This window comes from Lissotriton vulgaris, chromosome 6, assembly GCF_964263255.1.
Source record: "Lissotriton vulgaris chromosome 6, aLisVul1.2, whole genome shotgun sequence".
NCBI lineage: Eukaryota > Metazoa > Chordata > Amphibia > Caudata > Salamandridae > Lissotriton > Lissotriton vulgaris.
This window is the reverse complement of record NC_141694.1, coordinates 1,667,903,657-1,667,927,987: the sequence shown is the minus strand read 5'-3', so window position 1 is coordinate 1,667,927,987 and position 24,331 is coordinate 1,667,903,657. Positions and strand designations below refer to the sequence as shown.

The 24,331-nt window shown below is 43.9% G+C and overlaps 1 protein-coding gene across 1 annotated transcript in view; it reads left to right on the top strand.

Moving 5' to 3' along the window:
• LOC147709279 (voltage-gated delayed rectifier potassium channel KCNH1-like) overlaps nt 1-24,331 on the top strand; it is an 815,455-nt gene that overhangs the window by 430,713 nt on the left and 360,411 nt on the right. The window contains exon 6 of the mRNA XM_086925924.1: nt 12,974-13,092. Within this exon, the coding sequence (XP_086782050.1) occupies nt 12,974-13,092 (119 nt within the window). The remainder of the gene's footprint in view (nt 1-12,973; nt 13,093-24,331) is intronic.

Here is a 24,331-nt window from a genome sequence, read left to right as displayed (position 1 = left end):
ATGACTACGAAATCCTGCCTGTAAGGGTGACAGTATGTCCTGTTCGTCTATCCAACCATGGATGCGCTGCAGTACAAGCCTCGCCAATACTTTTTATATGCATTCGATAAGGCTGATAGGCCTATAATTGCCTGGGTCCGAGCATGCCCCCTTTTTAAAGATAGGGATAATCTCGGCTCCCTTCCAAGTCTCCGGAATAGGCGAGCCCTTCGCAATACCGTTGGCTAACAACTGGATATAGGTAGCCCAAAGATCTTTGTCATGCATAAACAAATCTGCAGGGACAGAGTCTAAACCTGGGGCCCTAGCTTTAGGGATGTTGTTTAGAATTTTTAGGACATCAGTTTTAGTAAAAGATAGGTGGCTCGTAGTGGTATTTACAAGTACTTCGCACCCTTCTTCATCTCTATCCTCAGGAGCGAACTGGGTCGCATAATGGGAAACCCACGCATCTGGTGACACATGATTTGTGGGTTCTCCTCTTTTGGCCCCCCTTCCCCATTTAACGATGTTCCAGAAGGAGGTCATGGATCTTTCTTTGCTAGCTCTTAGGAGATCCCTCCAGTAGCCTTCCTCCCATTCCCCCTTTGCCCTAGTTTGTGTTTTTTTATACATGGCTCGGGCATCCTTTATCTTAACTTTATCTTTTGATTTTACTGCATCAGACAGGGCCCTATAGGCAACCCTGCAGGATATATCGTACCATTGATCCTCCTTCCTTACTGGCCTGCGCTGTTCTTTAGTAACTTTTTTAGACTTTTTTAGAAAAGAAGAATTTCAATTTGTTAAAAAACACATCATGGATCATACTGATTTTAGATATCGGAGTCTCCATAGTGGAGATACTCCTTAATTCTATGATAGCCTGTGTTGTCAAATCCCTCATAGCTGTTATGCTTTCCTCATTAGATGCACAGTTTGACCATCTAACACGTCTATTGTCATTTGAGAGGGTTATTTGGACGTTATCCCTCAATTCATCTTTTTTCAATAGATCAAATAATTTAAATGTCAAGATTAATGGGTCATGGTCACTTTCAGCCCTTGGCTCTATCCACATGTCATCAACACTGGCCCGATTCTCCTTATTAGTCAGGATATAGTCGATACGACTATGTGAGGTGCCATTATTAAAGGTAAGGGCCGAGCCCGTTCTTCCATTAGTGGCCCGTAACCCATGCTCCATACATAAAACTTTTAATTGTAGTGCAGCCTCTGTCCACTTTTTGATAGGTATTAGAGACAGCTGAGGGATTTCCCAGATATAGTCCTCTTCTACTGTGAGATCTATATCATGGTTATCTAGGGGTTCGAAGCAACAATTAAAATCACCGCCAACAATTACATTAGCGTTCAAACAATATTGTTTTAAAAAAGAATCTAACTGGTCAACTGCCTCAGTGGATTTTCCACCTGGCAGCCCCCTTGAGTAAATGTTAAAAATATAGAGATCCTTACAGTGAGGTCTCTGTAATTTAACCAACAAAATATCGGGACTATTAGTGACCAATTGGAGAGCAGAATGGCCACTGTTTTGTTTGACCCATGTCACCAAACCACCCTTAGGCCTTTCCCTTAAACTCGATGTAGCCGGGATATAAAAATGTAAATATCCTTGTATAGGTTCTGGGGCTATCTGCCAAGTTTCCTGGAGAAGGATTATATCCTTTGTGTCCAGGAAAGTTAGCCAGTCCAGTGATGTCATTTTACTTTTTAAGCCTGCAACATTCCATGACATTAAGGTATATTGGGCAGAAACATTATCATTAGAAGGTTTCAAACTAATGGATTGACTAACCCTATGTTGTTGAGAAGATTCATATTCACTTGTGTTGTTCTCAATTACAACCAGGTTTGTAGATAACTTTACATTTAGGCTACTGTCAGTAAAGTGGTCAAGTCGGCCAGAAGGGTGGTGAGCTTCCTCTAGAGCCACCAAGGTGCCCTGGCTGCTCCCTACTTTTATCTGCGGCATTGAAGTATCAACTATCACAGCATTTGACTGGACATTTGAGTCTCCCACTATATATTCACCAAGGGGATTGGAGCAAGCAGTGTTACATCCCCGACCCAGTCAATCACAATCATTTATCCCCGATAGAGCTTCATATCTATTTCCTAAAGCCATTCCCCATTCATTGCATGGAACCTTTGTTCCTCTATTGTTTCTCACAATGTCCCACACAGGTCCCGGAGTCCAGGGGAATGTTACGTTTTATTGTTCGCCATAGAAAAATTTGAGGGTGAGAGGGACAACAGTCCCAGATCTTCTTTGTGGCGGGAAAATGTTGTTTAAGACATTGGGTAGAACAGCCGGATGGGAAAAAGTCACTGTAACACAGTCTCCTTTAAACCTTTTTGGTCGATTCCCAATCCAAGCAACCCTTTTCACTGTCTTAATTTCACCTGCAAGCTGTTGTTTTCCTCCTGGTGCCATCTCCATATTTCCTGTTAGCCAATGCAGTGCCTTACTGGACAAAGATGCTGGCGATTCTGATTGACCATTCGCTAGTGGTGGAACATTGGCCAACACCAATACCACTGGAGAAGCTTCTTCTATAAATTGAAGAGGATCAATTTCCTGACATATTACTGGCGGTATACTTAATGTTATGGGGCACCGTCTGTAGCCAGGGATTGATTGATAGTGTTTGATGAAATTTGAGCCGGGCCAGCAGAAAGCGTCGGGCCGCTCCCCTTTTCTTTAGTACTCACCACATTATCCTCAGTTGGTTGGGCCGCTTTTATTACTAATGTTGTTAACTTATCAACTCCATCCACAGTCTTGCTCTGGATTCCACTCATTCTTTTTACCTCCACATTCAATTTATCAATCTTGGCAACTAGAGGTTTAATGATGGATTTAATTTTGGAATCTACCATATCGGCTATCTTTTGGAGCAATTCATCGTCCCTGTTGCTTTTGTCGTTATCATCCTCACATTCGATGGTTCTGACCTTAGTTTTCCCGGGGGGGGGGTTGCTCTTTTTTTTCCTCATTCCTGAGCGAAGACCTGTCCTTTTTTGCTGAGTTTTTCTACGTATTCTCGCAGGTCGAGTTTCCTGTTCGGAAGAGGAGGAATCATCAGAATTATGGACCCTAATCTCCTGGTCAGAATTAATATTGTTTTCTGGATCAGTTGGAACTGAAGTTACAGCATCATCTAGCAGGAGACTATTTTGATCTGCAGGATTTTGACTTGAATGTACCGTGATGTCTATCAAGTCAGTGGGGGCATCAAGCAAAGTGGTATCTATCTGTGGGGAATTTTGAGTTGGACTCAGAAGCTGCAGGTTAGGAGACTGACTTAGCCCCAGTGACTGTCTCCTTTCGCTATTAATTTTCACAACCACCTGAACCAGGTAGTTGTCCATTGTTTTTGTATTAACTGGGGGCTGCTTTTTTGGCATGTTGAACACTGGATTGTCAAATTCCCACAAGTGTCAAAAATAATAGCGAGCAAAATCCCTTACTTCGTAAACAAATGAATGGCCCAATGAGATCACAGACAGTCTTGGATTGCCTGATAGCTTGAGTTGAAATGTATATACCGAGTCACAAGTGCAGAGAAGACATATAATGAAGGAGAAAGATGCTCCGCTTAGCTTTCCTAGAACAATAGTAAGTAATAAATATTTCCTTACTTAAGAGGCAAAGGGTGTGGCCCAGTCGTGGACAGTCTCGGACGGCCTCAGACGGCCCGCCCTCTGCCCGGGCTCAGCCCGGCGTCCGCCCGCGCGCGTCCCGTGTGGCGGTAGGGTCCCCGCCCTTTTCAAGCGCCTCCGGGCGCGTTTGTGGGCGTGGCCAGCTGAGGGCACCTGGGAGCTGTAGTTTTACGTTCCCCCGCTCTGCTCCTGCGCCTGATGGACTGCGGCGCTTACGGCGGGGGAGAACGGCACCAGGCAGCCACAACAGCGTTTCCTTCAGGCAGCCCCGTCCAGGTAGGGAAACAGCAAATCCTGTTATTCAATGGCCGGGAAAGAGTATGCAGCCTCCGTAGATTACGGTCCTACGGCAACCCGCCTGCCAGTAGGGTCCCCGCCCTTTTCAAGCGCCTCCGGGCACGTTTGTGGGCGTGGCCAGCTGAGGGCACCTGGGAGCTGTAGTTTTACGTTCCCCCCGCTCTGTTCCTGCGCCTGATGGACTGCGGCACTTACGGCGGGGGAGAACGGCACCAGGCAGCCACAACAGCGTTTCCTTCAGGCAGCCCCGTCCAAGTAGGGAAACAGCAAATCCTGTTATTCAATGGCCGGGAAAGAGTATGCAGCCTCCGTAGATTGCGGTCCTACGCTTTCTCATCTCCCTCACCTTTCTTCTTTACAATAGGTAGGATAGGGCTGTTGCAAACATTGCTAACTACTTCTTCTATCACTCCTGCATCTACTAGGGACTGGATAATCTTTACCAATGCCTTCTCGCCCTCGGGCGATATACGATACTGTGGAAGTTTTGGGAGTACTGCGTCCTGTCGAACAGTTATATGCACAGGGTCAATCATCATGTGTCCTACGTCTGAGTCAGTTTTGGCCCACAGGTACAGAGTTAGAGCGTCAAATAGGGACAGGTCAGCATCGGTAATGGAAAACATGCGTTGTGTGGGACAAGGTCTGAGCAGAGTCGGGTTGTCGTACAGAATGACTCGAACTCCGTCCTGTGAACATCTAACAGTAGCTCGGAAATGTTTCAATAAGTCAAGTCCCATAATGGCGTCGGGGGTGTTGGAGGAGAGCAAAAACGTCGTGTCAGTGGTGTTATTTTCCAAGTCAAAAGGGATCGGTGTGGACAGGGGATTAGTGGAGGGCGTTCCATCAAAACCTATTGATGTTACGTGTGAGCCAGACAAGGGTGCCCTTGGAATCAGTCGTTTAGATAACGCACAACATGTCGCACCAGTGTCTACCAAAAATGGAGACTTCGTACCCAGGACCTTAGCGGTGACATAAGGACCTTGCTGGTCAACATAGAGCTCGACTGGATCCCTCCCTTGCCCTTGGCAGTCCTATGCAAAGTCATGGGTGTTTTCGCAGTCAGACTGTTGGTACTCGTTCTGTCGGGGGCGGTCGAATGTGTTCGGTCTGCCTGGCCTGTCGTTGTTGGTGTCGTTCGTGTACCCTCGTCCCTGTCCTCTATTTCTTGACCCACCCGCTGTGTCTCTAGTATCCCTATTTTTGTTCATTTCTAGCAGGACCAGACACTGGGATTTCCAATGACCGAACCCTTTACAAAACGCACACTGGTTCTCATCTATGTCTTTACGTACAGCATAGGGTGCGGATGTACGGTCTTTAGGGGGTGGATTTCTAGGAGCATTTGATTGGTAATTCCCTTTGTACGGTTCCTTTCCTATAGTCACCCCCTGCAACTGTGCAATCATCACCCTTTCCTTCAAGTCCTTTTTCTTTTTCTCAGATGCCCTATCGTTCTCGTTCTTTTGATGCTCATAGTACTGGGCCATCTGAAGGATAGCCGCAGGTTTGGAGGCCGCCCAACTACTCTCACTAGTCTGTAGTTTCTGTGAGACTTCCTGTGACAGACCTTTGACATAATTCTGAACAAACAGATGATGTCCGGTGGCAGTGGTCATGTCCTGGCCGCTGTAATCGGAAAACACCGTCTCGAACCGGGAGAAGTATTCTGATACGTCTTCCTGGGGTTCCGTTACTATCGACCAGTCCACCTTCTTTTCTGGGATCAGGGTTTTCAGTTTCTGGACGATCTTGTCCGGGAGGTCTAAAATGGCTTTTAAGGGTTTCTGTCCAGGCTCTCGTTGTCTATCTATGCCATCGAGTTGTGACCAGGTATGTCCGAACAGCTCAAGGTGGTCGACTTTCCGGATTTGCTTCCACACATCAGCTGGCAGGCATAGCCGAAAAACAAATCGATGTCCGCTAGGGTCATAATCGTCGAGCCCAAGGCTGTGCCTAGTTCAGTATAAAAGGCAGTGGGGTTCTTTCGTAAATGGGGTAAGGATTTTCAGAAAGTCAGGATGTCTTGTCGATCCGATGGTTGGTAGACCCAGTTATAAACTACCCTTCCTCTCGCATCTTGGTGATTAATGTCATCATGTGTTCCCTGTCCCCGTGGGCGAACCCAGTAGGGAGCGGCCTCCTTTATAGGCATCATTGTGTCCGTTTTTTCTGTTCAGGGTTCAGTCGCTACAGGAGTCGTAGTCTTAGTTTCTAGCCTCTGTTCAGTGAGGTGGCGGAAAACTTCAAGCGTACGCGTGAAGAGGTCCGTCACATCACACTCGCCTTCGTCTCCAATGTCGACTTTCCTATATAGAGTCGTTAAGCTTTCAGGACCTTTATCTTGATATCTGTCTTCATAGGCATTGAGGGTGTGATAACAAAATCGCACAACAAAGTGTCGTCTGTGGCTATCGGCATATGAATTGTGCATATCTGTTACATATTCTTCGCTCTCCTTCCGCTCCACCAGTGTTTTCACTATCTTATCGATCCCTGCCCGTTCATCTTTGCTCAACCGGTTCATTCTTGTGGAATCTTTCTTTCTAGTCTCAGGGTCATCTAATGTTACTGTTTGTGCTGTGTTCAGTACAAGGGGCTCGGTCGGCGCGGAGGCCGTGAGGAACGAGGTCCTGGCATTATTCTCACCTGTACTTGGGGGCTGCGGGTGCTGTACTAAGGGTTGGGAGGGGGCGTATGGAGGGGGCATGCAGATGATTGGGGGACCTAGTAATAAATCATCATTCGCTCGTTGTTTTGAAGGTAACTCAGGGTAGAGCGTAGAGGGAGTTCTAACGGGACACTGGCTCGATGTTTCGGACTCTTGCTTCTGCTTAGCTTCCTCTCTCTCCTTTATCTCTTCCTCTAACTTTTTGGCGGCAAGGTGAGCTGCCTTTCGTAGCTCTTTCTCTATTCTTACTTCATCTCTCTTTTTCCGTTGTGCTGCTTCTTTGCGCCACATGCCGAGACTATCAAGCATAGTGGGCGTTGTCTTATTGGTACCAAGGGCTGCTTCTAGTACGTCCATTTTATTGTCATCGAAGGACCCTATCAGTGGCCACTGACTTTCTTGATCCTTTTTTGTATATTTATGCCATAGCCTACTATAAGCTACGGCGACTAATCCGTATTTAGTGAACATGTCCTTATTAGGGGTGCCTTCCAGTGGAGCTGGATGGGTTATCTCTAATAAGCGGTCCGGGCTGAACCAACTACCAATCAGTGGGGAGAAGATAGGCATGACAGATTACAAAGGGTGGACAAAGGTCCGCACTACCTATCCTTCACTACTTGCAAAGACTAGACAGAATATTTCTATTCTACGCTATTTGCAAGCAGAGAATATCTCAAAAAGAACCAACTTCGAACAATCAATGTTCGGACGACCAATCAGTGGGGAGAAAAATAGGCACGACAGATTACAAAGGGTGGACAAAGGTCCGCGTTACCTACCCTTCACTAACTGCAAAGGGAGAGAGAATATTTCTATTCTTCCCCCTTTGCAGGCAGAGAATATCTCAAAAAAGCAATCAATGAGCAATACTAGTATTTTCAGACAATCAAACAATCGTTTCGCAATTCGTCGTGTTACACGACCTTACCCGGACCGCATGGACAGTTTCTCATCTTCCGCTTCCAGCGCCCGATCGTCCTCTATTCTCCGTTATTGCCGCGGCACTCCTGATGGTTTCCAGTCAGGACCGTAGATCACTCGAGAGAGGTCTGCTCGGAATCGGTGAAGTTCGGATGATCGGCTGCCAGACGAGGGTCTATCGGGCAGGAGCTCTTCCCGATCGCTGCAGCCATTCACTCTGTCGTCAGGACCTCTCCCACTGGATCCACATGTCACTGATGGGCCCCACGCTTGGGACGCCAATTGTAAAAGGGGGGCAGATCTAATCGATACTCTTTAAGTATTGCCCGGCGTTAATCGCCTCTCATACCACTCGATAATTATCAAACAAAGAGGCAGGCGCTGGAGACTGGAAGGCAGGAAACAGAGGTTTATTCCGTCGGAGCAGAACACATCAGATCAGACAACAGGGTATCGTCTCGAGGTGCTCTAACCGCATCTCTGAGGCCTGGCCTCTTATACACAGGTTTATGGTTTTTATTGCAGTTTATTACATGTGACACATTCTTACAAATACTTTGAAGTACAGAAAGACATCCTCGGAATCCCCGCTTCAGGCCCGTTCCCACACATATCTACAGTAGAAGTCCCCACCCCGATCTCAGTAGGCGATGACTGTCGCGCAGCTGGACATCCCCCGGTTCCTGGAATGTGTGTGGTTGATCGGATCTCATGGGGTGGGAGCTTTGATCAATCGTAACTCCTTTGGAGAGGGGCAACTTCTTACAGTAGAGGGCAATAAACGGCATCCGCAGGACTAGGTGATGGCCTGGGATCGGGTCGGACAATCGGGCACAGAGGAAGGGGGTTTATCAAAGGATGCGCGATCATGAAAGGGATGGAGGGAGGTGTTAGCCAGGTACGGGATGTGGTTCTGAGGCAGGGCCGCGCTGAAGGGGTGGTTTATGGCCCAAGCATGTGAGAGTGGGGGCTGTCAGTGCACGGGGGATACTTGCGAGGTCAGAGAGAGGCGCGCTGGCGATCAGCAGTGGGCAGAGAGGCCATGGCACTCAAAATGGCTGCTGCTTACGCACACGTATGAGCCTGAAAAAGGGACAAGATGGCGCCGATAATGTTTAAGCCGCAATCTAGATTTTAACAAGGCAACCATCTTTAACTCTTTCTAGGGAACTACCTTGCATGACATCACCCCCTTCTCTAATTGCTTCTGACCTCGAACCGGCTTTTACATGAAATTTGAAGGTATCTTCGTCATCAGCCCATTCAAGGGACCACATTCTATTACATTTTCAAGACCACCCCAACCCACTCCCTCACTGCTTCATCACAAGTCCCCCTCACTATTAGCAGCTCGGCCCTACCTCTCCCCCCCATCCGAGAACACATGTTCTCTGGGAATGCGATTACTCTTGCCGACCATCTCCAAAACTCCCTTTCCCATTCATGCACCTCCCAAAATCCTCTGGTTTGTATAATTGTTATATGCAATACTAAATAGAAATAGGCAATATGTATTGAGTAATTTCAGGCTATACTCCACAAACCATAAGAGTATATTTTACGCATGATTGTTGTGTACGATAAGATATACCAACAGCTAAAATACAAAAGTCCACTTTTTAGCCCCTCACCTGCATGGAGTGGTGGTAAGCGTCATAATCAGTGCTCCGTGATTGCCCTCTCCGGTGACCCACGCAAACAACCACTGAACAAATCTCTAAACGCACAAGTACATGCCTGCAATTTGCACCGACCGAAAGCAAAGACCAGATCCACCTGTTAGTGATAGTCGTGTTGCTCTGTCAGGCTAAGGTGAGTTGTGCCTGGGGACTGATGAAGCAGTGAATCCACTCAAAGGAGGCTGATGAACTGCAGGAGTGACAAACAGGAGACCTAGATACTGCCAGTGTGTCAGGGAGCCCTCTACAAGCTTCCCATAGAACTGTCAAGAGCATGTTTTTGTGCAGCCCCATGCAGGAAACATTGAAGGCGCGAGCATCATCAAATGAATGACGCATATAGGATGACGTGGGCGGGGTAATTCAATGCAAAGGAATAGGAAGTATTTGCAATGCTCCCTTTAGTAGAGAAGCACCAATTGGCAATACTCATGTCACGGACACGCTTACTCAGAACTTGCATGTCACCGCCAGAGGCAGTCTGGGATCCCCGCTGGCGTACATCTGAGCAGTGCATTCACTTTACCGCTCCTTCAGTGGTCTTGTCCACAGTGGCAGAACTCATCTGGCTGCATGTGAGGCAACAGCATCCAGTACAGTTGAAGAGTCGAGTGTCGTCCAGTGCACCAAAGCGGGAATGGGTTATAGACCAGTATGGGACACTCTACTGGGGCGGTAGGTATGACACAGGGCACATGATGGGCTGGGGAACAAGATGCAAAGTCTTCTTGGTTGGATTTTGTACAATATTGCATTTTAAAATGTTCTTTTTCAGCTAGTTTGAAACTTCATTGATAACACACATTTGCTGTCCAATACGCTCCTGGCATATTGAGCACCTACTTATCTATAAATTATCATAAGCAGTGAGTGAAGATTCAGAGAGTCACCATATAACATTTTACAGTTTGGTCTTCAGATGTTTTGGACAATTTCTGTATAGTACCTAAAATTTCAGTCACCAGTGAAAAGATCCTCTCATCTATGGCTACTGACAGCCCATGTACCATTCACTCATTCAGCAGTGACAACTTGAATATAGCACATGCATCTGCTATACCTGCTGCAGCCACTGTTGCCTGCAGTTCTACCCTTTTTCTGTCACGTGACAATCCTTCACCTGTAGCAATGGACAGGACAGAGACTGCAATATATAGTCACTTCTGGCAGAATCCATGGTTGCTGCTGTCTTTTCATGTCGTATTCTGTTGGGCTACTTGCGTAATATTTGGCGTTAAATAGAATAATTCATGCACATTCATTGCAAGAACAGAGTGAGATATTCCCTTTGCTTGATTAAGCCAAACTATTTGCAGGAACCGCTCTTGTATCACTTGAGGAGAGCGAGAGAAATCATCAGAATAAATCATCTTCGGAGAAAACACCAGTTGGTCACCAAGTTCTGGTCTGACTGATGGCACACATACATCTGAAATACCATAGAGTTCTTCATTGGGTAGTTGAACCTCTAAAACCTGGTCTTTATTCTTCCACCTAAAACAAAACTGGTGCATCATTCCCTTGTTGTTTTCACTCATCGCCCGGCCACCATCACAATGTTGATTTCCACTGAAATTACCAACAGAAACAGCATTTGCCTGGACCTGCAGGACGCACTCATAGGACACCTTCAAAAAGTTCAAAACATGAGTTTGTCTACTCATCAAAAGGTGCAAACACCACTGTATTTCTCTTGGCCTGTAAGACTTTCACTGGTTCCCATGACAACAAGAATCACTGTCAAGACATCAAGCATTGCTCAGCTGCACTTCAGAACAGTTACTGCATTACATTTGTTCCATTATGTCTTGAATGACATATGATCACCACGGATTCTACTCGAGGTCCACAGAATCCACGCGTCTCATGATCCCCACTGCACACAAATCCCAAGCACCATGAAAGCTGAAGATCCTGCTCCTACATAGATGCCACACCCTGGAGCTTTCTGCCAGGTGCGACCAGTGGAGCTAATGAGCTCTAAGCTCCAGAATTACACTCCGCACCCGGCTATTGGCCCAAAAAGTCCTTTAGCCTCCTGCCAACATTCATCTTGGATCAGGAACGCTGAGGCCATATGTTAGCATGCATGCACTATATACCAGGAAAACAAACATAGGTACAGCCATGCTTGGGACCCACTCAGGAAGCGCAGCTTTAGTCTGGTCAGGTGCAACGCTGTGCGGCTCAGGCGTGGCTCCTCCCGTTAGTCCGTTGTCTCATTGGCAGTCTCTGCCACACTCTCTTTGTGCAAGTAAAGAAAGTGGTGACCTGGCCAAACACGATACTGACCCAAGTAAAAAGCCCAAACCATACAGATTGTAGGAGATATTGATAAGTTTTGTGACAACTGATAAGGAATTGAGATACCAGAACCAAGGGATGCCCTCCAGCAGAGTACTGCTAGTGGGCTTACATCTTTTTTTTCTCATAAATTGCAGTTAACATGGCTTGAGTTGTATGTCAACTCTACTTTTTCTAACAGAGCACTTTTTGTGAGCACAGTGTGTTCTTGGTTCTGATACCAATTGTCAGTTTCTTTTCAATTACTACAGTGGCGTCGTGAACCCGCCCCCTTCGCTTTCACAGCTTAAGCGGGGGTGGTGTTGACTTCTATGGATATTTATGAGCTTGTTCTGTCTGCAGAAAAACACACAAAAAAAGGGAAAACCGTAACAGAGGTCTGGAGTGGGAAGCCAATAACAGTAATAGAGGCTTAAATGGAGAAATGATGAGAGAAAGAGAATGAAGGAGTGTGCAGGGGGCGTGGCTTCAATTGGTGCAGCAGGTGCAGGTGCACCAGGACTCTGAGGCTTAAGCGGCCCACTGAACCCTGTTTATTGCTGAATTTTAGTCATCAAATGGCAGAGGGGGGGCCCATTTACTTACTTACAGTGCGGCCCATAATACACTGGTTAAGGTACTGACAGTATGAGAGAGATGGCCGTAAAGAAGAATGCAATGAAGAACATATGAAAAGAAGAAAGAAACTGTGACAAGTAGGAAGGGCAAAAAGCATGAAAAGATGGATGCAAGAGTGAAAAGGATTGATGGATGAAATGTAAAATAACATTCCTTTGGTGGGTGAAAGAGTGGCTGGAATTATGAAAGGCTGGATGAATGGATGAATGGAAGTGTGGATGGATGGGTGAATTGATAAATGGAGAGAGAAATGATGGATGGATGGATGGATGGATGGATGGATGGATGGATGGATGGAAAAGAAAGGATTCATGGATTGGAAAATGATGAATGAATGACAGGAAGTGTTATTGGAAGGATTGAAGGAAGGGTGGAAGAGGGCTGATGAAAGGGCGGATATACCGAATGATGAAGGAAAGAAGGATGATAGATGGACGGAAGGTGGGATGAAGAGCCACATATAGTGTGAGTAAGGCTTACTCGCTTCCCTCACCCCTGGGCATTAGAGATACGGATCAAATGGGGGTTATTTTAATTTTCTGGTTACTCCCTTGAATTACAATACAGTATACATGAGTGTTTTGGAGATGTGCTGTAAAGTAGAGCGTTGCTATGGCATTGATGATGTAGTATTATCGCTTGTTTTCTCAGTTTTCTACAAGTGCCATACAACCTTTTGTTAATTTCTTGATTCATTGTAGGAATGGCTTCCTTTTATCCTGATATTTAGTTTCTTTACAGTCTTCTTACTGTCTTTTTGTTGATGTTGTTTGTATTTGACTAAATGTAACATTTAATTCTATTTCCAAAGGCTGGGGAAAATTTGCACGGCTAACGAGAGCCCTTACAAGCAGCCGGGGAGTACTACAGCAGCTCGCGCCGACAGTCCATAAAGGAGAAAATGTGCATAAGCATTCCCGACTGGCTGAGGTAATTTCTACATTTTTCTGTAAATTAAAGCTTGTAGCACTGTTGTTGGTACAAGATCATGAAACTGTGAATTCTAAAGATTGTTGAAACCTTCCATTAATGTAGCAGTATACATTGCATTAATGTAGCAGTATACATTGCATTAATGTAGCAGTACACACCTTTTTTCCCTGAGGTTATTCAGTCCCTGTTTTGGGTTTGCCCAGCTAGTGTTCCTCACAACAGTTGATCTTGTTAGGAGGCGGAGACAGACTGGTCTATATCTGGGCGAGGTACAGGTGGGTAGGATGGCTCCATGTTATTATCTTGGCGCTTGGTCTAAGTGATTTGCTAAGGACTGCAGACTGGCTTGAAATCCCCATGACCAAAAGATGTACTGTTTGGAGCAAATTGTTACAAGTGTGTTAGGGGCTTGTTTGTGGAATGTTCTTCCACTGGACCTCAGGAAATCTGAGGGGTCATCCACTTTGAAAGGAGAATGAACACCCTTTCTTCTAGCCATTTTGCTTATTCTGCATTCCCTGTGGATTGTGTGTGTCCCACCAAATGTCTTTAACTGGACTGAAAGGTAGAATTTATTGCTTACGAGGATCCATAACGGAGCTTGAATCATGCTGAATCAGAGTTTTATTCGCTCAGATCTGTCTCTCCAAGCCCAGCGGTTTACTGCTTCTTTATTTTGTGTCTATGCAGGAATGTTTCCTCATGGACCAGTAGAATGCATGGCCTGGTTTTGTCGGTGACACAAGATGATGTGTTTTGTGTGTGGTAACACAGATGATTATTTCTCGTAGCTGACCTGTCTAAAGATAGGAATCTGTCTTGCGATTTTTATCTGGAGAGCTTGTTTCCAATGTCCTTGATTTGTGAAGGAGCAGTGAATGGCTCCTTGCTAAGTCTGTGTTTAGAACCATTGTGCGGTGTATTTTTACAAAAATCAATATCAGAAAGGCTTTTGCACCTCATGTCCAGTATAAAATGTGCTCCTCTGCAGCCATGATGGTGACAACTGTTTGCAATGAGGCAAATATATATATTTTTAAAGAATGGTATATCTACTACAGTGTTAGTTTACGACAAATCTGTTGAGAGTGCCGCTGTACCAGCTAAATTCTATTATTTTTATCGTTTTTTGTAGCGCAAACTCGACCCAAAGGTATTGGAGTGCTTTACATGAGCACCAGTTACATTACACAAGGACACATACATTTTTTGGGTCGAGCCTAGGCAGCGCACATGCTCTGTCTGCAAAACCTGTTGTTATCTCCTCTATCAGCTTTTGACATGCCCATGAATTGCCAATTGTTCGTTGTTGTGCCATTTAGAAATACAGTGTTTTTATTGGCGCATTGGGTCTGGTTCTCCCACCTTTGCATGCTTGGGCCATGCACAGGCAATTTCACTCATTGTTTGTTTGTGTTGGCCATCCCAATAGGGTTCCTCCTGGTCATCCTGATCTGCCTTTTTATTTTGTGGGTTATCAACATCGTTTTAGGCTTTCAGGCCGTTTCACGGAGCAATGCTCTGTTCCGCACCTGCGAAGTGGCAGTTTCTGTCTGGTAACTGTTGAGCTATGCCAATAGCTCTAACTAAAAAAAATGTGATGCCTAGTGCATTTCTAACCCTTGTTTTTGGTAGGTACGGGGAGTTTAAGTGATTTGCCCGGAATCACAGGATGTTGAGCCAATGCCGAGACTCAAACCTGGTTCTTCAGATCCAAAGTCGGCAGCTCTGGCTAAGTCAAAAGAGAGAAAACAAGGCACGACAGAAGGGCCTAAAGCTCTATCCTTGCTCTTGCAGTATAGGTGTATTCTATATTCTGATAATACTCCGCCTGACTTACAAAAACATTGTTAACCTGAGGATTCTAAAGCTCGGGCTCAAACACAGACATGAGAGTCGTCACAATGGAAAGCAAAGTGAGACCCAGATAGGAATGCTTAAGTTTATTACCAACAGTTTATGGACCCCTGTAGATGAAATTACAACCAATGCACAATTTATTGTTTCACCTTTTGGTATTCAACGGCTCCCCTCAATAATGCAAAGACACCGACCTACTTTGATTTACCCGAACCAGAGCTCTGGCAATGTATTCATATGCTCTTTTATCCCTCGTTTCTGCATCATTTTTAATAGACATATGATATTTTGACGTGTGTGCAGATGGGAAAAGCGAATCAGCACTTGGCTGCTCTTGTTCTTCCATAAATCTGAATCTATTTTGTTTTTAAATTGGGATATTTAATAATTTAGTTAGTCAGCTGTAAATACCCACAAAAGTTTGTCGTAGCTGATCAAAGTTCAAATGCGACTGGTAACTTGAAGGAGATATTTCTTCCACGTACATCCAAAAAAGTAACATTTGTTAAGCAGCACATGTTGGTGCACCAGGCTGAAGAGCTGTGTTTAAAAGAAGTAACCTTAGCCTTATGATTACCTTGGCATATTAAACACTTTTCAAAACCTAAATATGCATAAACATTTTGTACATCTGCCTATGGTTAAAATCAGAAATTGAATCTTGAAGATGTCTTCCCCAAACCCTTCTAAAAAGACAATGACCCTGATTTCGAGTTTGCTGGACTCTCTGATTCCAGCTGGGTGGCCACTCAGGCCCACTCTTTGACATTGACCCAAGTGGAGTTTACAGCCTTTGGATTACTGAATTACTACACCTGGAGATTCCAGGCCACACAGAATGGCTAGTGCCAGAATTTCACCTCGGTTTATCCCTCTGGGTGGAATACCGCCATTCGTTATTTGGTCTTTTTGTTGAAAAGGTATGTTTTGTACACAGGCTGCAGAACCCTTGGTTGTAAAGTATGATATTTTGGCATAACCTCACTTTAATAACTTTTGTTTGGAAAATCCTACAAACGTCAAGCATTCATCATCTTGATACATATCTCTAACAAATCCTATGGAAATATTAACATTTTATTAGTCCTTGACCATATCTGATATATCATTTTGCCTGCCTCAATTTCAATCAGTGTTAGTGAAAGGGCTAATCATCTTCCTAGGCAGAATTCCTAATGGCTTACTCCTAATAATCCCACTTTAAACCCCATCTTTCTGTGGCCAACTGCCCAACTTCAAAGCTTTGCAGTACAGTGGGGTTGAGACAGGTACTTCCATTGAAAGGGGCCCTAACATGTTCCTTCTGTGTAAAATGGATCTCAGAGCTACAGCAGATAACATCCCAGCATGGAGGGACCTGGGACCTGCAGGTGTAGGGATTTTCATTGGTCCTTTGGACACAGGAATTGGGTGTCTTAGGTGAATAATGGAATGAGCTGGAGAGCAGTTTGGGGGGGGGGGTTCATGGCTGTGACGTTGGTCGACTGCAGTGCAAAACACTGTGGGGTTGCTTTGTACTGAGTCCATCACCACCCCCTTTTCTGAATCGTTTTGTCCACCATAAGCGTGGAAGGGTATACTCAGATGTGAGTCCCTTGCTCATTGCACCATCAGGATTCAAGCAAGCCGGGCCGAAGACGGCTGTAATGCCAGAAACCGGTCCCCGGAAGCTTGTTTCCTTCCCAGTTTAAGAATTGGCTTGGTAGTTTGGTCTGCCCTGTTCCCATGATGCACTGGGCCAGGGACAGACTAATTTGCATGTAGCCAGGTTCTGAGCTGGGGTGGTGCAGTGAGCTAAAAAATGGTGATGGATCAAGCCCTGATCTGTTGACTGGGTATGAGTGTTCTGTTTAATTCAGATACTCTATCCATCACCACCCCCTTTTCTGAATTGCTTTGTACTGAAGCACCTTTCTGAAGCTTAACCTGGCCACACTAAAAATGTTAGGCAGGGAAATTATGGAAGATTTAGATTAATTTGCTAAATTGTTGCCAATCTTATACTGAGTTTGCATTTTAAAAACTGCTGATTGGAGGCTGTTAGTGGGAGCTGTCTGGAACAGAAGAATTAATCAATGAATGAATGATTGAATGAAAAGGCTTATAAAGCGCACAGCTACTCAGCGTGTCTGGGCGCTAGAGAAGATGATTTTTCTACTGCTTGCAGAAGACTTTTCATCTTCCTTATTGTGGAGAGAATTTTCATTACAGGTTCATCTTGAATCTCTAGGGCTGGACAGCTGCTCCAAGTCATATATCCTCTTGCTAAACGCTAATGTTAAAAGAGAACCAGCTCAAATTAACCAGGGGAGTTGGCTTGCCTGTTGGTATATCTGTCTTAAAGCTGAAGCATACAGAGAGTTCTTTAGGAAGAGGAAGCTGCACTGCCCTGGAAGAGAACCAGTGGACCAGTGGCAACTGGATATTTCGAATCTTAATCATTTGAAACGTCTCCCAAATGTCTGGAAAGTGAAGTAGACCCTGCCAAATGAAGGGGGTTGTGTTGCTGCAGTGGAAACCCAGAGGCCAGTTTAAACTGGTAATTTTGTTGTGGACCTGATGGGAGTTATAAAGAGTCTACCCATCACTTGAACCATTGCGTGTTTCTATGAAAACCTTTCAAGAACCAAGAATTAGTTATAGAACTCTTTATGACGTTGGGATTTTGTGTTTTTCGTTGCTGGAGGACTTGGACAAAGGTGCTAATGCTGCTTGACACAGACCCACTCTTACTGACTGCATTTGGTAGTTTTGTCCCACTCATAGTGTCTACTACAATGTTTAAAGTGGCTGTGGAACTACAGAAATGAACTATCAGTCCGCATGGAGCTCTGCTCGCCACCAGCTTCCAACCATGCCCAACTGACTATCATCAGCCGATGCAAAACTTTAAGTCTGAAGGTAAACATTTGTCAGGGATAAACTAACCACTTGTATCAGACCTTAGTCAATCACCATTCAGCCACAGAGGGTGCCTAAGTATCTGGTATTTCCATCTTATTGACTAACAGTGTTGTTTTCTTATTTTTTTCTATGAACAATTGTTAATAGCTTCTTTTTCCTACATTTGATTTTCTTTTTGGTGTCATTTCGACAGTATTTTTTCTTTTTAACTACATTTATTTGGACACTAAAAGTCTGTTATGTCATGGCTAATGTTGCTTTGGTGTTGTTGCACAAGTAGAAGTTGCAATTTTCTCAGAGGAGTGGCTTGTACGTGTGCCCACTTGCCAAGGCGTGTCAGGAATTACGCACAGAAACATTTTTACATAACAGCTGTTAGGTTCTGTGGAAGCTTATCCACAGCTCACGCACACACTGTCACCTGTGTCCTTCATGACTTTGCAATCTGGCTTCCTAAAGACACTATTTGAAGATTGCCCTGCATTTATTCAATGCTCCTGAGCAAGAGGTCCTGAATTTGTATAATGACACTATGTTGTGGATTGACCAATGAGCCCACACTTAGCCTGCCTGTGCCCTCCCATGCCTGGGATGTGATTCTTCAGTGTGTCATTTGTATTGTAATAGGTTTAATGCTGCAATGATGAGTGAACGTTTTTTAAGAACAAGGGGAACCCAACGGATAGCTAAGAGCCATGGGTATAACTTTGTTATAGTGAGACAATGGAACTTAGCTTATTCAATATACTTGCGTTATATAGTATAGGAACTCGATGGAAGCTATACAGTTTAGGTTGTCGTGGCCCAGCCGGGGCAGGAGTTTATTACCAAAAGACAATGTCAGATGTACAATACAATTTTACAAGACACAAGCCTGTGCCGTACTGACAAGAAAGGAAGGAATAGATATAGGGTGAAAAAGAGGGTGGTTTTCAGGCAAGGAAAAGAGAGCAAAGACAGGGCACTGCGAAAAGATGCAAAGATTGCTAGCAGTGTCGCCTGGAGTGCAGTTTACACGGACATTTGAAATATTACAAGTGTAAACCCACTCTTGGGTGTCGACGTTTCGATCCCTAAAGGCTCTAATAGATACACGGGATCATCATCAGGACTTATTTAAGTAGCAAGACATGCCTGAAATGAATAAAGCCTGCATTAGAGAAAAGGAACAAAAAGAAAAACAAAGTTTTGTGAAAAATACTTCGCCATTAAAGAATTTATAAAGATTTTAACTGCCCTTATTGTAATTACATTCGAAATCGCAGTGCGTAACCCAGTGCAAAGTGTCTGGTGATGACTTAAAAGTTAAGCAGAGCACATTGTCATAATTTCCGGAATCGCAGTGGCATGCGTGAGGTTCATCACTCTGGGGCTACGTAGTGATTTGTGAGCCTAATCCAAGTGTGTTGGACAATGGTAGGTACCTTCGTATAAAGTTGGTCAACAACATAGGGGGAAGCCTTCCAAAGTATTTTGGACAGTGACTTTGCAAACCAATAGGGCGATTTGAGACTGAAAAACAATGTTTAACATACCATGTGGTTGAGCTTATACATACGATTCTCTGGGGTTCAGTGGTTATTTCAATATAATCGTATTTAAAACTTCAACGACGGTCTGAAGGTGGCTGCACTAAAATCAAGGAATCAATTAGGGATTTAAGACCAGTAAGTTTCGAAAGACCAGTGAGTACTACCCAAGTTTAGAAGAGGTGGTTACCTTCTGTTTCACGTGCAAGCGTGGAACTCATGAGTGTACATACATCAATGGTATCATATTGTTTGTCAGTGTTCCCGACTCCTTTCTGAGGAAATAAGGTGGAGAATCGGTTTTATTACAAAAAGTGTTGGGTGGTGGCCAATTGCCGTGCTCTTAATCTAGGACATGCGTAGATTACTTACAGATTCAGAGTTTCAGACTTGCTGCGCCCTGGGATTCAACAATGTGGGTATAGGGCGCTGAAAAGAGGAATAGCGTGTCAGAGTGCGCCGCGAAAATGTCGCGTTCACCTTGAAAATGTAAATCAGAGCTTGCCGCTGGGCAAGAACGTTTCACTTACTTGGACATAATCTGCCATCCGCCTCTCCCAGGGGTGCTCGGACAATGCCGGTTCCAGTGTGGAGGCATGTCCGCGGGACAGGTTTGTAAGACAGAATCCGATCACGTGGTTTGAGCAGAAGTCGTCAAATGGGTCGGCATCTGCGTTAAAGTGTCGGCCATCTTGGAACGGAGGGTTGTGGATGGTCAATATAGGGTTTGCCTGGGCACTATTGCAAAGATCAAGGCCTATTGTGGACATTCATAGATTGATGTCTTTAGGAAACTATTGTGAACCTATTTGCGATAATTCAGATAATAGTGACATATGTGCAATCAAGGTGACAATTGTGCAAACGTGAAAGGTAAAAATTTTTTTTTATAAAAATTGAGAAATAGAGACAAGTTCTCAATCAACAACTCCAGATGCCTTGATGCATTCAAAAATGTTCGACATCACAAACAGTTTTTGAAGTCCTGAGTTAGATCAAATAGGTCTCATTTGTTCATCACGATTCCATGTGCAAAATCTCTTGGGGTGCCCAGAGTATTTTTGGATCAGAAGTTCTCAGAGCAATGTTGTCCAATCCTCGCTCCTATTTAGACCTGATTGGATCGTATTGAATTGGATGATAGATTTTAGTTCTTCTCTGTTAAGCAGTTGTTGTAAGTTACCACCTCTTTGTGGTAATTTCACAGTTTTAAGAATGGTCCATTTCAAGTCGTCTGCTGAGTGGTTCATATTTGTGAAATGTTCCACCAATGAACCGGAGCCGCATACGTTGTGGAACCATGAACGCCCCCTTGGTGGAACATTTCACAAATATGAACCACTCAGCAGACGACTTGAAATGGACCATTCTTAAAACTGTGAAATTACCACAAAGAGGTGGTAACTTACAACAACTGCTTAACAGAGAAGAACTAAAATCTATCATCCAATTCAATACGATCCAATCAGGTCTAAATAGGAGCGAGGATTGGACAACATTGCTCTGAGAACTTCTGATCCAAAAATACTCTGGGCACCCCAAGAGATTTTGCACATGGAATCGTGATGAACAAATGAGACCTATTTGATCTAACTCAGGACTTCAAAAACTGTTTGTGATGTCGAACATTTTTGAATGCATCAAGGCATCTGGAGTTGTTGATTGAGAACTTGTCTCTATTTCTCAATTTTTATAAAAAAAATTTTTTACCTTTCACGTTTGCACAATTGTCACCTTGATTGCACATATGTCACTATTATCTGAATTATCGCAAATAGGTTCACAATAGTTTCCTAAAGACATCAATCTATGAATGTCCACAATAGGCCTTGATCTTTGCAATAGTGCCCATGCAAACCCTATATTGACCATCCACAACCCTCCGTTCCAAGATGGCCGACACTTTAACGCAGATGCCGACCCATTTGACGACTTCTGCTCAAACCACGTGATCGGATTCTGTCTTACAAACCTGTCCCGCGGACATGCCTCCACACTGGAACCGGCATTGTCCGAGCACCCCTGGGAGAGGCGGATGGCAGATTATGTCCAAGTAAGTGAAACGTTCTTGCCCAGCGGCAAGCTCTGATTTACATTTTCAAGGTGAACGCGACATTTTCGCGGCGCACTCTGACACGCTATTCCTCTTTTCAGCGCCCTATACCCACATTGTTGAATCCCAGGGCGCAGCAAGTCTGAAACTCTGAATCTGTAAGTAATCTACGCATGTCCTAGATTAAGAGCACGGCAATTGGCCACCACCCAACACTTTTTGTAATAAAACCGATTCTCCACCTTATTTCCTCAGAAAGGAGTCGGGAACACTGACAAACAATATGATACCATTGATGTATGTACACTCATGAGTTCCACGCTTGCACGTGAAACAGAAGGTAACCACCTCTTCTAAACTTGGGTAGTACTCACTGGTCTTTCGAAACTTACTGGTCTTAAATCCCTAATTGATTCCTTGATTTTAGTGCAGCCACCTTCAGACCGTCGTTGAAGTTTTAAATACGATTATATTGAAATAACCACTGAACCCCAGAGAATCGTATGTATAAGCTCAACCACATGGTATGTTAAACATTGTTTTTCAGTCTCAAATCGCCCTATTGGTTTGCAAAGTCACTGTCCAAAATACTTTGGAAGGCTTCCCCCTATGTTGTTGACCAACTTTATACGAAGGTACCTACCATTGTCCAACACACTTGGATTAGGCTCACAAATCACTACGTAGCCCCAGAGTGATGAACCTCACGCATGCCACTGCGATTCCGGAAATTATGACAATGTGCTCTGCTTAACTTTTAAGTCATCACCAGACACTTTGCACTGGGTTACGCACTGCGATTTCGAATGTAATTACAATAAGGGCAGTTAAAATCTTTATAAATTCTTTAATGGCGAAGTATTTTTCACAAAACTTTGTTTTTCTTTTTGTTCCTTTTCTCTAATGCAGGCTTTATTCATTTCAGGCATGTCTTGCTACTTAAATAAGTCCTGATGATGATCCCGTGTATCTATTAGAGCCTTTAGGGATCGAAACGTCGACACCCAAGAGTGGGTTTACACTTGTAATATTTCAAATGTCCGTGTAAACTGCACTCCAGGCGACACTGCTAGCAATCTTTGCATCTTTTCGCAGTGCCCTGTCTTTGCTCTCTTTTCCTTGCCTGAAAACCACCCTCTTTTTCACCCTATATCTATTCCTTCCTTTCTTGTCAGTACGGCACAGGCTTGTGTCTTGTAAAATTGTATTGTACATCTGACATTGTCTTTTGGTAATAAACTCCTGCCCCGGCTGGGCCACGACAACCTAAACTGTATAGCTTCCATCGAGTTCCTATACTATATAACGCAAGTATATTGAATAAGCTAAGTTCCATTGTCTCACTATAGCAATGATGAGTGAACAGCACAGTGGAGTTGAGACACCCTACATTCTCTATCCAAAACTACAACATTGCTTAGTGAAATATGGGGCCTACTTACTATGAAAATGCTGACCCTAGATTTGACAAAATTAGGAAGCCACATTTATGAACAAAGATTCCAATTATTGCTGAACACACTGTTGCAGAAGCATGTAAGAGTTTCCTGAGTTATGCCACGGTTCATAAGAGTGGATCGTATGATGTTACTAGGGCATCAAGCAACCTGCCTCTGGAATTTGCTCTGTCTCCATTTCTTCTAATCACATGTCTACTTTGTACTTTGGAGGTGGCTAAAGATTTAAATGTGTGTGGGTAAGTCGCATCTCTCTCTCTTACTGGGTTTAGTAGCCAGCATCTGAGGGAGCCAAGGTGCACTTAATACATGTGGGCCTAGAAAAATAAGTAAATGATATTGCCATCAGAATCACTGTCCTAGCTCTAACATCAGCAACATGAAACACTCATTCTTGGAGGGCATTATAGTTTGGAGATCTTAACAGGAACCGTGTTATCAGTTAACAATGTTAATGCTTCTAACACATTATCAGCGTGTGCCTCTATGACCAGATTCGGGTATGGAACATTGACATATCAGTAGGCGTCAGCTTTTCTGACACTATAATTTGGGATTCTCTTTTACTTCCTATTATTATAGACAAATGCTTTGGTTAGGTACATTAATGTGTATATTATGACCAGACACCTCTGAGGGATGTATGTCATTGATGTGGCCATCAAAATCTGCAAACATTGTCAAAAAGGCTTACAAAAGGAGGTAATTTATTGTGCCTCAAGGTCCAATAACATTACATGTGTGAGTCAATGGCGATCTAGATCACTAATAAATATTCATTTTATGAATTCATCAGTTACAATTATTTTCCATATTCTTTTAAATGAACTACATTAATGATAATGAGCAAAATTTAAATAGCATTGATCAATGTCAGATGCTATAATATTTCATTTACCAAAGAGTAAATTGCAATAGGCACGAAGAAGGGGCACACAATATAAAGATTATGGAGCATTTGAGAGCTAGGAAGGGAGTAACATTCAGGATGTTTATTTAAATCTGTTTATCTCCATTCTAGATTCATGTGGTATGCTATTTCTGTAATTAGTAAAGCTAGACAACCATGAATTTGGCCATCAAGGTAACACAGTGAGTTAGCACTGGCCACTGACATTTGCAGTCATCCAAATAAATGAGTTGTTATTATCAGAAATTATTTTTATTTAGGTGCATCCACAGCCCTCCACAGCACAACATTCCACCACTCTAATGCTCAAGGAGTCAACAGAGAACTCTTTATACTTGGACTTTCTTTTATGTTTAAGAGATGGAGGAGCAGAAATCTAAAAAGGAGGCATACATAACATTGATGGCCATAAATAAATATACTTAAATTAGAAACATTCAATATAAGACACATTTGTCCAGAAATGCTTGTTTCCTTTTAATGTTATTCATTTATGTGTAAGAGATTTTTTAAACAGGCGCCT